General features: G+C 37.1%; 1 protein-coding gene across 2 annotated transcripts in view; it reads left to right on the top strand.

The window, feature by feature from the left end:
• The window catches only part of SCAPER (S-phase cyclin A associated protein in the ER), a gene marked incomplete at both ends in the record, with an annotated part of 359,493 nt that overhangs the window by 282,733 nt on the left and 63,860 nt on the right, over positions 1-12,900 (top strand). For both annotated transcript variants that reach the window (XM_079700316.1, XM_079700317.1), the window contains one exon: positions 814-1,046. In XM_079700316.1, the coding sequence (XP_079556442.1) occupies positions 814-1,046 (233 nt within the window). The remainder of the gene's footprint in view (positions 1-813; positions 1,047-12,900) is intronic.

Below are 12,900 nucleotides of genomic sequence, written 5' to 3' on the forward strand. Positions count from 1 at the left end.
CACAGTAAGAGTAGCAGTTACAGTAGCAGATGACACTTCTCTAGGACTTACCTATGTGCCAAACATTGTTCTAAGAATTTACATATGTTGATTCATTAGATACTAAGATTATCCTCATTTAACAGTTGAGGAAACTGAGACACAGAAAGGTTAAGGAACATGTCTAAGACCATATAGCTGCAAGGCCAGAACCCAAGCCCAGGTTCTGACTCCTTGTCCAGCTTTTAACAGGCATATTACTTCCTGTAAACCATAAATAAACAGAGCTCAATATGACCCTATGTATTAGGCAAAAAACTATTTTACCATTTTGTAATAAGAAATGCAAATTTTTTCCTAAGAGAGGAATTTAGATTAAATGTTTTAAAAATTCACTTTAACAAGAAACAGTGCTATCAGTTTAACAACTGGTTTGTTTTCTGAGTTTATACAAATTTGTAATATACTTTATTCAATTGAATAACTAATATTTATTGAGTGCTTATTATGCACATAGGCACAAGCTAAGCATTTTATGTTATTAGCTCATTTAATCCTCACAAGAACCCTATGTTATAGGTAATGTCATTATCCATGTTTTATAAATGAGAAAATTGAAGCTTGGAAGTAACAACCTATCCAAGGTCACCCAGCTAGCGGGCGCAAAGCTGAGATTTGAACTCGACAATCTGACCTTAGAACCAATACTCAAACATTCAGATGGCACCTCTAGAATTTCAAAGTTATTTCTGATTCCAGAAATTTTCCATATAATCTCTGTTCATTTTTGGTGGTTTTATTGAAACACAATTACTGTATTTTTTTTCCATCTAGGTTTATGTTCCAGATGAAAATAATGCTATTTTGGGAAGAAATACAAATAAGCAAGTTTTCGAAGGCTTGACAACTGGACTTCTCAAAGTCAGTGCTGTGGTTTTTGGCTGCCTGATTGCCAATCGACCAGATGGAAACAGCCAGCCAATTACACCAAAAATATCAACACAGGAAATGAAAAGCAAACCCTCACAAGGTGATGCTTTTAACAGTCGAGTTCAGGACCTCATCAGGTAAATTTCTAGATTTCTTAAAACTGTCTTTTTTGTTAAAAAATATATATTAAAATAATTTAAGTCTCAGGGCCCATGTGATGGCAATCTTTCTCACACCATCCACAAATTCCTAATACAAAATATACCACATTTTGTAGAGAGCAGGAAAATCCTATTAATGAAAAGCATTACAGTTAGAGCTCATTTGTCTTTCTTGATATTTAGATATTTGATATTAGAATAGGTAGTGTCCAAGCTTTTTATAACTTTTTTTGCTGTCAACTCTTTCCAACTCAAAGAATTTCTAAGAATTTCCCTATCTCAGGTCATCTCTGGTTATAAATTTGGTTCAGATTTAAAACAGCAATAATAGCTATCATTTATGGAGCACCCATTATATGTAAGGTACTGTAGTAGAGGCTTTACAGCCCTATAAGTGTAGGATTTCTAATACAGACTTTGTAGGTAAGGAAATTGCTCAGTGAGGTTAAGTGGTTTGCCCAAGGTTATGTACTGAATAACTTTAAAAGTTAAGTAGGAGAGTTGAGACTGGAACTCAGGTCTAGCTGTACTCCCAACAGCTGTATGTTTTCCACTACACAAATGTGGCAATTCCTAACACCTGTTCAAGGTCAACCCTGCTTCCTTCCAAGGTCACCTTCTCTCCTGGGAAATTTATTCCTACTTTGACGTCTGAATTCTTTTTCCCTCATGAATCTGGAATCAGGTAGGACATTTAATTTCCCAACAGGGTTCCATCTGGTGTTAATCAATTACCTGTCCCACCTATCAGAAACTCCTCTGTGATCTGCACTGATCTCTGACTTCCAAAACCCATGCAATTTGTTACTCTCTGAAGCTTATAGTAGGTTCATAGGAGAAAGAGAATGCCCTCTTCTGCATTTGCTTCTTTCACAGTTCATAAATTTTACACTGGTCTCTTGTAGTGCTTTCTTGAAAACAGTTGTTTCATTCAGTATCTTTCTTACCCTTGATTACTTTGTTAACTTGTCCCTTCCATCTGCCTGCCCTCTTTCCCCAGGCATATTTATTGCTAGAGAGTACTAGGCCCTTTGGGTCCACAACCATTTATCATACAGCACTTGACTTTGACCCTCCCTGGCCTTTCTCTCAGTTGCTTGATCCCATTCAATTTCCCCATGTCCTTTTGGTCATTGTAGAACCTGGCCCTCTTTGCTGATGAATGCCATTCAGCCCCAGCGTTCTCCCTTGGGCTACTCTGTGATGCAGCAACCCTGCATTCTTGTCATCCAGACAGCTTAGCCACATGCCTCAGCTGTGATGAGGCAGAAGGTCCAGCCAAGTGCTTCAATGCAATTCTGGTCGGCCTTCCGGGAGAAAGTACCTACATTTTTACATATATTATTATAGTTACTAGATCCTTTGTAAAAACAAGAAGGTTATTGGGGAAAAAAATAACAGTGGTAATCTGCCAAACCAAATAAGTCATGTAACTTAAAAAGGGTGATTGACAATTACAGTACTTCAGTACAAAACCATGCCACTCTTTATCTGACTTGAACCACTTTTGGTAAATATTGTTTTCTTGTAGATAATGCATTGTAGGCTGGCTTGATGATCCCTATATGTAGAACCACAAACCTTATCTCAGATCTTCTTAATGAAGCAAACAGAACATGTTTAACTACTTTCATGCTTTCTTTTTCACCTTCTCAAATATGAAGTGACAGGAAATCTCACACCACTCCCTGCTACAACCTGTGCATTTTTTGTCAGTTTATATCTCTAGCATTGTAAAATTGTGAGGAAAGCGTTCCAACACAGTCTTTGGCACTATTTTCTGACCTGTACCCCTAAGGTAGAGCTGGAACAGGGCACATCACCCTGACATATGTCCCTGTTCTCTCCTTATCTGGCATAGAAGAGGCAAGAGGGTGTCTAACCAAGATGAGGTAATAACAGTGTTTATTCTCATTATTTTACATGGTTTAGTCAAGTTTCTAGATCTAAGGGATCCTCAAATATTTATCACCTCAAAATATGATCACTTGTACTCACTTTGTGCCAGACACTTCATAAGGTCCTGGGATAAAAAAAAACAAATAAAAAAAAAACCTTTAACAGAATATCCAAATAATATCTTTCAGCTATCAAACATCAGAATTATTTTTTCTATAAGATGCAAATATTGTCAGTGTCAAGTGTTTAGCATAGTTCTAGGAAAGCAGTATTATGTGTAGGGTAGAAGCAGATTGCAATTTGAAAAAACACTGGTTTGAAATTTGCTCAGGAAATGCATCAATCCTGAAGCTCTGCAATTCTGTTTTTTCCCAGCTTTACTGAGATATGGGTGACATAACATTGTGTAAGTTTAAGTAGTACAACATGATGATTTGATACACATATATATTGCAAAATGATTGCCACAGTAATGTTCATTAACACCTCCCATCAGCTTACATAATTACCGTGTGTGTGTGTGTGTGTGTGTGTGTGTGTTTGTTGAAACATTTAATAGCTACTCTCTTAGCAACTTTCAAGTATGTAATACAGTATTGTTATTTTTAGTCACCATGTTGTACTTTACATGCCCAGAACTTATTCACCTTATAAATGGAAGTTTTTACCCTTTGACCAACATCTCCCCATTTCCCCGACACTCCACCCCAGCCTCTGGCAACCACCATTCTACTGTCTGTTTCTGTGAGTTCAGCTCATTTAGTTTCCACATGTAAGTGAGAACATACAGGATTTATCCTTTACTGTCTGACTTATTTCACTTAGCATAATGCCTTATATGGCCACCCATATTGTCACAAATTGCAGGATTTCCTTATTTTTTATGGCTGAATAATATTTCATTGTGTGTGTATATATGTGTGTGTGTGTATATGTGTGTGTGTGTGTGTGTGTGTTTACCACTTCTCTTTATCCATTCATCTGTTGATGGACACTTTGTTTCCATGTCTTGGCTATTCTGGATAATGCTGCAGTGAACATGGGAATGCAAGTATCTCTTCAAGATAGTGATTCACTTCCTTCAGATATATACCCAGAAGTGGAATTGATAGATCATATGGTGGTTCTGTTTTTAATCTTTTGAAGAACCGCATAGTTTTTCATAGTGGCTTTACAAATATACTTTCCCACCAACAGTGTACAAAGGTTCACTTTTCTCTCCACATCCTTGCCAATATTATCTCTTGGTTTTGGGGGCTTTTTGGTTTTGTGTTTTTGTTTTTGTTTTTGATAATAGCCATTCTAACAGGTGTGAGGTGGTATCTCGTTGTGGTTTTAATTTGCATATCCCTGATGATTAGTGATGTTGAACATCTTTTCCTATGCCTATTGGCCATTTGTATATGTTCTTTGGAAAACTGTCTATTCAGGTCCTTTGCCCATTTTTTAATTGGATTATTTGTGTTTTTACCATTGAATTGTAGGAGTTCCTTATTTTTTTGAACATTAACCCCTTATCCAGTATATGTTTTGCAAATGTTTTCTCCTGTTCTGCAGGTCACCTTTTAATTTTTTTTATTGTTTCTTTTGCTGTGCAGAAGTTTTTAAGTTTGAAGTAGTCCCACTTGTTTATTTTGCTTCAGTTGCTTTTGCTTTTGGTGTCATATCCAAAAAAATATTGCCAAGACCAATGTCAAGTTTTTTCCTCTATGATTTCTTCTAGGAGTTTCATGGTTTCAGGTCTTACATTTAAATCTTTCATACATTTTGAGTTCTTTTTTTGGGAATGGTGTAAGGTAGGAGTCCAGTTTCATTCTTCTGCATGTTGTTATCTGATTTTCCCAGCACCGTTTATTGAAGAGAGTATCCTTTCCCTAGTGAGTATTCTTGGCTCCTTTGTCAAATATTCATAGACCAGATATGCATGGGTTTATTTCTGGGCTCTCAGTTCTGTTCCATTGGTCTACTTGTCTCTTTTTATGCCAGTACCATACTATTTGGATTGCTGTAGCTTTGTAATATAGATTGAAATCAGGAAATGTGATACCTCCAGCTTTGTTGTTCTTTCACAGGATTCCTTTGGCTATTCATGTTTTTTTGCTGAAGCACAATTCTTTTCATCATGTTCAATTAGAAATTTATATCTGTCCCTCCAAACAGGGAAATCAAACTTTGCAACCAAGAGGCAAATAGATGAGTCCAAGTCAGTGATACCAGCCTTTTGGAATCAAAAATTAGTAAACATAAGGCATCTATTCAAGGAGAAGTTATAAAACTGTACTTTCGCCAAGCACTTTCCTAGCTGCTAGGATGTACTACAGGCACCTCAGTCTCCACAAGTTCAAAACTGAACACCTTATCTTTCCACCCAAAGGAGATACTTTTCCTGTGTCTTCTGTCCTTATCTGTAGCACCAGTATCCCATTCAGTTACTTAAGCCAGCATTCTGAGCATTGTCAAAAACTCTTCACAATCCTTCACCAAACCAATATCCAATTAAGTCTTTAGTACCTATTGATTCTACCTTGTAAATATCTCAGATTTCTTACCTTTGCTCCATTGCTACTTCTTTAAGAGTGCAGTCTCTCTTGCAATAGCAGATAGCTTGCCTCTGCCTCTCTCCCCATTCTCCTTTTTAAAATAACTTGTTTCCTAATTATAAAATTAATATGTGCTCAGTGAGAAAATCGATTTGAAAAACACAGAAAAGCACAATGGATTTTGTTGAATACACAAGAATTATCTTTAATCACACCACCCAAAGATAATCATTGGGTTTTTTTTGGTTTTGGTACATATATATGTGGTTATTTTATGAAAAAGATTGTAATACTTATACACATTGGTCATACTTTTTTATAAGTGCTTTTTTCCAAATCAACAGAAACTTGCAAATGAATTTTTACTGGCTTTCCAAGTATTTAATTATGTAGCCATGACTTGCTTCAGGTAACCTATTATTACTTACATAGGTTTATTCTAGTATTTTACTCTTACAGATAATACTGTAAAGAACATCTTTCCCTACAATTGATTATCGTCTTCTATTAAACATTGAGAAGTATAATTGGGGGGTCAAAGAATATGCATTAAGGATTTTGATCCATATTGCCAAATTGTCCTACATAAAGATTACATATGAGTACGTCTTTGTACCCTCAGCCTAGACACTGTCAGATATCATCATTCTTTTGAGTCTTAGCCAAACTGAGAGGCGAAAATATTTCATTTTTTATATTGAACATTTTTTAATGTTCACTGGCCATTTTAATTATTTTGTGAGTTGCCTGTTCATGTACTTTGCCCATTTTTCTATTGGAAGTATTGACTTTTTTAATTGTAAAAGCTATTCATGTATTAAAATCATTAGGCACATGCATAGAGGGGCAACCATATGAAAGATAGCAAGAGGGCAGCCATCTGGAAGCCGAAAAGAGAGGCCTCAGAAGAATCCAACCCTGCTGGCCCCTTGATCTTGGATTTTTTTGGCTTCCAGAACTTTGCTGAGATATGGATGGAATGTGCTAAAGAACAGCCAACCATCTTGTACTATGAAATGGACTCCAGTGCTGTAGATGATGCTCCTGTTTGCCAGGATCAGTGTTGATTCCCTGTGATAATCCTCTGTTTACAAGGTCTTAGTTCATTACTTTTGATCAGATTGTGTCATCAAACAGATGGCCTCACAAGAAAGCCAGATAGTAACTATCCATAGACAAGAAACCATTGTGAAAACTCAGAATGCAGGAGGTAGATGAGACTGAAGCATCTCCCCCTGGACCTCAGAGATCAAGAAGTACCACATTAGAAGGGTAAGAGGAGCAGCTACACTCTGACCACAACAGCCCTCCCACAGGCCAGCACAACACTGCATGAGCCCCCATCCTCCCACAAGCCTATGGTTTCTCCAGTGGGAAGAGGGAGCCCAAATGGACATCCAGCTCTCCCAGCATTGTGGGACACTTCCACTTGGGTCTCAGCTCACCGGGATTGCTGGGGGAATCTGCAGAGCTTGACCACTGGTGATCAAGTAGAAAGGTGTGGAGGGGCTGACAGCAGTCAGCACTCAGATCTTGGTGGACTGTATTGCTGCTTGAAGTGGTGCCCAAGCAGAGATCCCAAGCAGCAGCTCTGCCCATCTGTGGAGCTGAGCCTGTAGCCCCATCTGGCCACGGAGCTCAGTTGGCAGTTCTGCTGATTAGGGTCCCCAGTCCCCAGACTGTACTGGCTGTAGAGCTTGTTTTATCACACAACCTGGGCAGGAAAGCAAATTATCATCCTTGCCCTCTAGCTCAGCATCGCCTTCATTCTGACCATCCAGGAAGGCCAACTGGGAAACCCAGGCAGCTACAAAGTCCAAACTACAGCCCTTCTTAGGCAGGGAACCAAGCCAGCAGAACCACCCAGCTGTTGAGCTTAGCCTCTGACCCCAGATAACCAGGAAGACTGAACAGTAACCCTGGGCAGTCTTAGAGCCCAGCCATTGTCCCACTCAACTACAGAGCATAGCCTGTATCCCCACCCCACAATGGAGCCCAAACAAAGACTCTCCCAACCACAGAGACAGTTTCTTTACCCACCCAACTATGGGATATAAATGGAGGCCCCTCCCAACCAGAGAGGCCAGCCAGCAACCTTGCTCAACATCAGAGCACAGTGAGCAGCCAACCTGATCAAGAAACCCAGCCTGTGGCACAGCCTTTCAGAATATTGAAGGAAAAAACTGTCAACCAAGAATGCTGTACCCAACAATGCTGTCCTTCAGGAAAGAAGGAAATATAAAGACTTTGCCAAACAAACGAAAGCTGAAGAAGTTCATCATCACTAGACCTGCCTTACAAGAAATACTAAAGGCATTCTTCAAGTTTAAAGAAAAGGATGATAGGGACTTCCCTGGTAGTCCAGTGGTTAAGACTCTGCACTCCCAATGCAGGGGGCCCGGATTCAATCCCTGGTCACGGAACTAGATCCTGCATGCCGCAACTAAAGATCCCACATGGTGCAACTAAAGATCCCACATGCTGCAACGAAGATCCCAAACATGGCAATGAAGATCCCTCGTGCCCCAACTCAGACCCAGCGCAGCCAAATAAATAAATAAATAAATTTATATATTTATATATTTTTATATATATATATATATAAATAAAAATAAATTTATATATATATATATTTTTTTTTTTAAGAAAAGGATGATAAATAATAACATAAAAACATATGGATGGGCTTCCCTGGTGGCACAGTGGTTAAGAATCCACCTGCCAGTGCAGGAGACATGCGTTCGAGCCCTGGTCCAGGAAGATCCCACATGCCGTGGAGCAACTAAACCCGTGCACCACAACTACTGAGCCTGCACTCTAGAGCCCACAAGCCACAGCTACTGAACCCACATGCTACAACTACTGAAGCCCGCGTGCCTAGAGCCCATGCTCCACAACAAGAGAAGCCACTGTGATGAGAAGCCTGTGCACCGCAACAAAGAGTAGCCCCCACTCGCCGCAACTAGAGAAAGCCCACATGCAGCAGTGAAGACCCAGTGCAGCCAAAAGTAAAATAAATAAATTTTTTTAAAGTCGAGAAAAAACATATGGATGTGTAATACTCACTGGTAATGGTAAACATACAGTCAAAATTCGATCCTCTGGTATTGTAATGGTGGTGCATAATTCACTTACAAGTCTAGTTTGAAAGTTAAAAATCAAACATAATGGATGTAAACATAACCACAGTAATTTGTTATTGAATGAACACTATAAAAATAGGTAAATTATAACATGAATAACCTAAAATATGAGGAGGGAGAAATAAAAGTACAGTTGACTCTTGAACAACACAGGTTTAAAATGTGCAGGTCCACTTACATGCAGGTTTTTTTCAATAAATACTACAGTGCTACACAATCTGTGGTTGGTTGAATCTGTAGATGCAGAGCCGAGGGTATGGAGGGCCAATGATGGGACTTGAGCATCTACGGATTTTGGTATCTATAGTGGGTCCTGGAACCAATTCCCCACAAATACTGAGGGACAACTGTATAAAGTTTCTGTATGCTATCAAACTTTTTATCAACTTAAAATAGGATGTAATATATATGTTTTATTTAAGCCTCTACAAACCTGTAGTAGATACATATAGTGTAAAGAAGTCAAAGCATACTGCCGCAAGAAGTCATCAAATCACAAAAGAAGACAGCAAGAGAGGAAGCAAGGATCAAAGGATCTAAAAAACAGAAAATAATTAATGAAATGACAATAGTAAGTCTTTACCAATTAGTAATTATCAATACATTAAGTGTAAATGGATTAAATTCTCCAATCAAAAGACATAGAGTAGCTGAAGGGATTAAAAAAACAATATCCAACAATATTATGCCTATAAGAGACTCATTTTAGCTTTAAAGACACACATAGACTGAGAGCGAAGGGGTGGAAATAGATATTTCAAGGAAATGGTAAGCAAAAGAAAGCAGGGGTAGCTATATTTATATCAGACAAAATAGATTTTAAGCTAAAAAATGGTTAAAAGAAACAAAGAAGGTCATTATATGATAGAGAGGTCAATCCACCAAGGATATGACAGTGGTGTGGTAAATATTTATGCACCCAACATTGGAGCACCTAAATATATAAAACTGATACTAAAAGAACTAAAAGGAGAACAAAACAACAATACCATAATATGTCGGGACTTGAATACCCCACTCCCAACAATAGATAGATCTTCCAGACAGAGAATCAGTAAGGAAACAGCAGATTTAAACAACACTATAGGCCAAAAGGACCTAACAGACATATATAGAACACTCCATCCAACAGCAGCAGAATACATATTGTTCTCAAATACGCATGGAACAATTTCTAGGATGAATCCTATGTTACGGCACAAAACAAATCTCAACAATTCAAGAACACAGAAATTACATCAAGTATCTTTTCCAATCACAGTGGTGTGAAACTGGAAAACAGTAACATTTTACAGTATATACATATGTCAAATTATCACATTGTACACCTAAACTTATATGATGTATATATCAACTATATCTCAATAAACATGGGGGGAAAAATACATTAGTCCTTCATCTTACAGGTTTCAAATGCTTTTCCTGTTTGTCATTATTGCCTTTTAAAATATTTAAGTTTTCTATTATTTTATGATGAAGTATGTCAACATACACCTAACAAAATTATCAATACCTATGTACCAACTTGACATTTTTCAGTAACCAATAACATTTTTCCATATTGTCTTAGATCTTTTTTCTTATTGGTAAGAAACCAAATGTTGTAGATACAGCTAACTCCCCATCTCCATCCCTTTCCCCTTACTCTTGCTCAAGATGTAAATCACTGTTAGAGTGTGTGTATATAGTTCCTATGCATTTTTATATACATGTGTATAATATATATGTATATATGTAAATATATACAAATATATATAAATATATTTGTGTATATAAAATTTATATGTATATATTTATATATAATAAATATCCATAAACAATATATTCTGCTTTCTATCTTTTGTGTTATTTAAAATTTACATAAATGCTATCATACTATTTTGTCAGTTTCTATGTTCACATAACATGGGGTTGAGATCTATTTATGTTGATGCATATAAATCTGATAAATTTATTTTAACTGCTCTACAGATTCTATGAAATGAATAAATTCCCAGTTAGTCCATTTTCTATTTAAGGGCAATAGTTTCTATTTTTTCACTATTTCAAGCAATGATACAATGAATATCCTTGTAGAAACCTTCTTTTGCACCTATATGGGAGTTTCTCAAGTTTATATGCCTACAGTAGGAATTTATGAATATTATGATAAATGCATGTCCAACTTTACCAAGTAACACCAAATTGTTCTCCAAAGTGATTTTACAGATTTCACTTTCCATCACTAAAGGATAGGAATTCCATTTCCTCATATCCTTATCAGTGTTTTATATTAACTCACTGATTTTTGTCAGTCTGATATTTGTGAAATGGTATTTTGTGTTGTCTTCATTTTCATTGTATTTATGATTAGTAAGTTTGCATGCATCTATTTTTAAAATACTGCTATTATTACTACTAGTAACAATAAAACTAATAATAAAATGTATCAACTTCTTTTCATGTATTAGCTTATCAGTCACTTATTACAAGAACCTTATACTAACATTCTATTATATTAAAAAGGAAACAGACTAAGAAGGGCAAGGTAATTTGCCCAAGGTCATCCAGTAACTTGCAGGGCTAGGGTTCAATATGTCAATATGTCATTTTCCTTCATTATAAGATAATAGGGTTAGTGGTCATCATTTCATACTTCCCAATTTTAAAACTGTAGGATAGTGGTCCCCAACCTTTTTGGCACCAGGGACCAGTTTTATGGAAGACAATTTTTCCACGGACTTGGGGGCGGTTTTGGGATGATTCAAGCGCATTACATTTATTGTGCACTTTATTTCTATTATTATTACATTGTAATATATAATGAAATAATTATAGAACTCACCATAATGCAGAATCAGTGGGAGCCCTGAGCTTGTTTTCACTTGCCACTCACTGATAGGGTTTTGATATGTGTCTGCAGGCAATTAATTTATTATAGTCTCTGTGCAGTCAAACCTCTCTGCTAATGATAATCTGTATTTGCAGCCACTCCCCAGCACTAACATCTAGTACTTCTTCAGCTCCAGATCATCAAGCATTAGATTCTCGTAAGGAGTGCACAACCTAGATCCCTCGCATGTGCAGTTCACAGTAGGGTTCGCGCTCCTATGAGAATCTAATGTCGCCGCTGATCTGACAGGAGGTGGAGCTCAGGCGGTAATGCGAGTGATGGGGAGCAGCTGTAAATAAAGATAAAGCGAGAGGGAAGAGATATGGGAACATATGTATATGTATAACTGATTCACTTTGTTATAAAGCAGAAACTAACACACGATTGTAAAGCAATTATACTCCAATAAAGATGTAAAAAAAAAAAAAAAAGATAAAGCTTCGCTGGCTCACTGGCCGCTCACCTCCTGCTGTGCGGCCTGGTTCCTAACAGGCCACGGATGCTCAGTAACCAGATAAATGCATTTCCTAATGTAAAAGGAGAAAAGGAACATTATTTTATACCTTTTAAATAGTAAACTTAGAAGAGGCTCCAAACATGAATTATTCATCAGCTTCTCCTTCTTTTTACAAAAAACTGTATTAGTAAATGAATAGTGATGGGGATTTTAGTGCACTTACAAGCAGAAGCATCAATTCCTTTGCACATATTGCTGAAAGTTTGTATGTGTTGATTTTCAGAACTGCTATATTCAGAGTCCTGCGCTTTTCATACATGTAAATGCAGTAGCACTGAATTGGTATAAAATCTCTAAGCTAAGGCTGATTTATCTACAAGGTCATTTATAGTCTTCAGATATTTTCAATTTCTGCTTTGTGGACTAATAAAGGAACTGCTGTTGTTGGTCCAGGTTAATAAACATCTCTGGAAAACTGTTTAATAGACTGAAAAGATGAAAGTGACTTCATAAATGTTACTGTCAACTCTCAGGACTGCTACTTTTCATAACAGAGGGCAATTAGATTCTCACTGTTTGTTATACTCCTAATGGCGATAGGGTTTAAAAAAAAGTAGAGAATCTAAAGTGGCATTAGCAGTTTAGGTTGTAACAGGAGTGTCTGGGTAGCATTATCTTATTTTCTGAATCCCTGAATTCTGGTGAATTTAGCTTCCTAGTACTTTAGGAAGTACTGCTTTTCAAGAGGATAGAGATCATTATAAATCATTTCAATTATTGTCAGACTCTCTAGACCGGTGAGAATGATCAGATGATCACTTTCCTGAAAAAATAGCAGCAGTATAACCAAAAGAGAAAAGAGAACCGTTTACAGAAATAGCTGATTATTCAGGACTAAATCTAAGGAAATTGTTATTTA

Source organism: Hyperoodon ampullatus (assembly GCF_949752795.1).
Source record: "Hyperoodon ampullatus genome assembly, chromosome: 3".
NCBI classification, from domain to species: Eukaryota; Metazoa; Chordata; class Mammalia; order Artiodactyla; family Ziphiidae; genus Hyperoodon; species Hyperoodon ampullatus.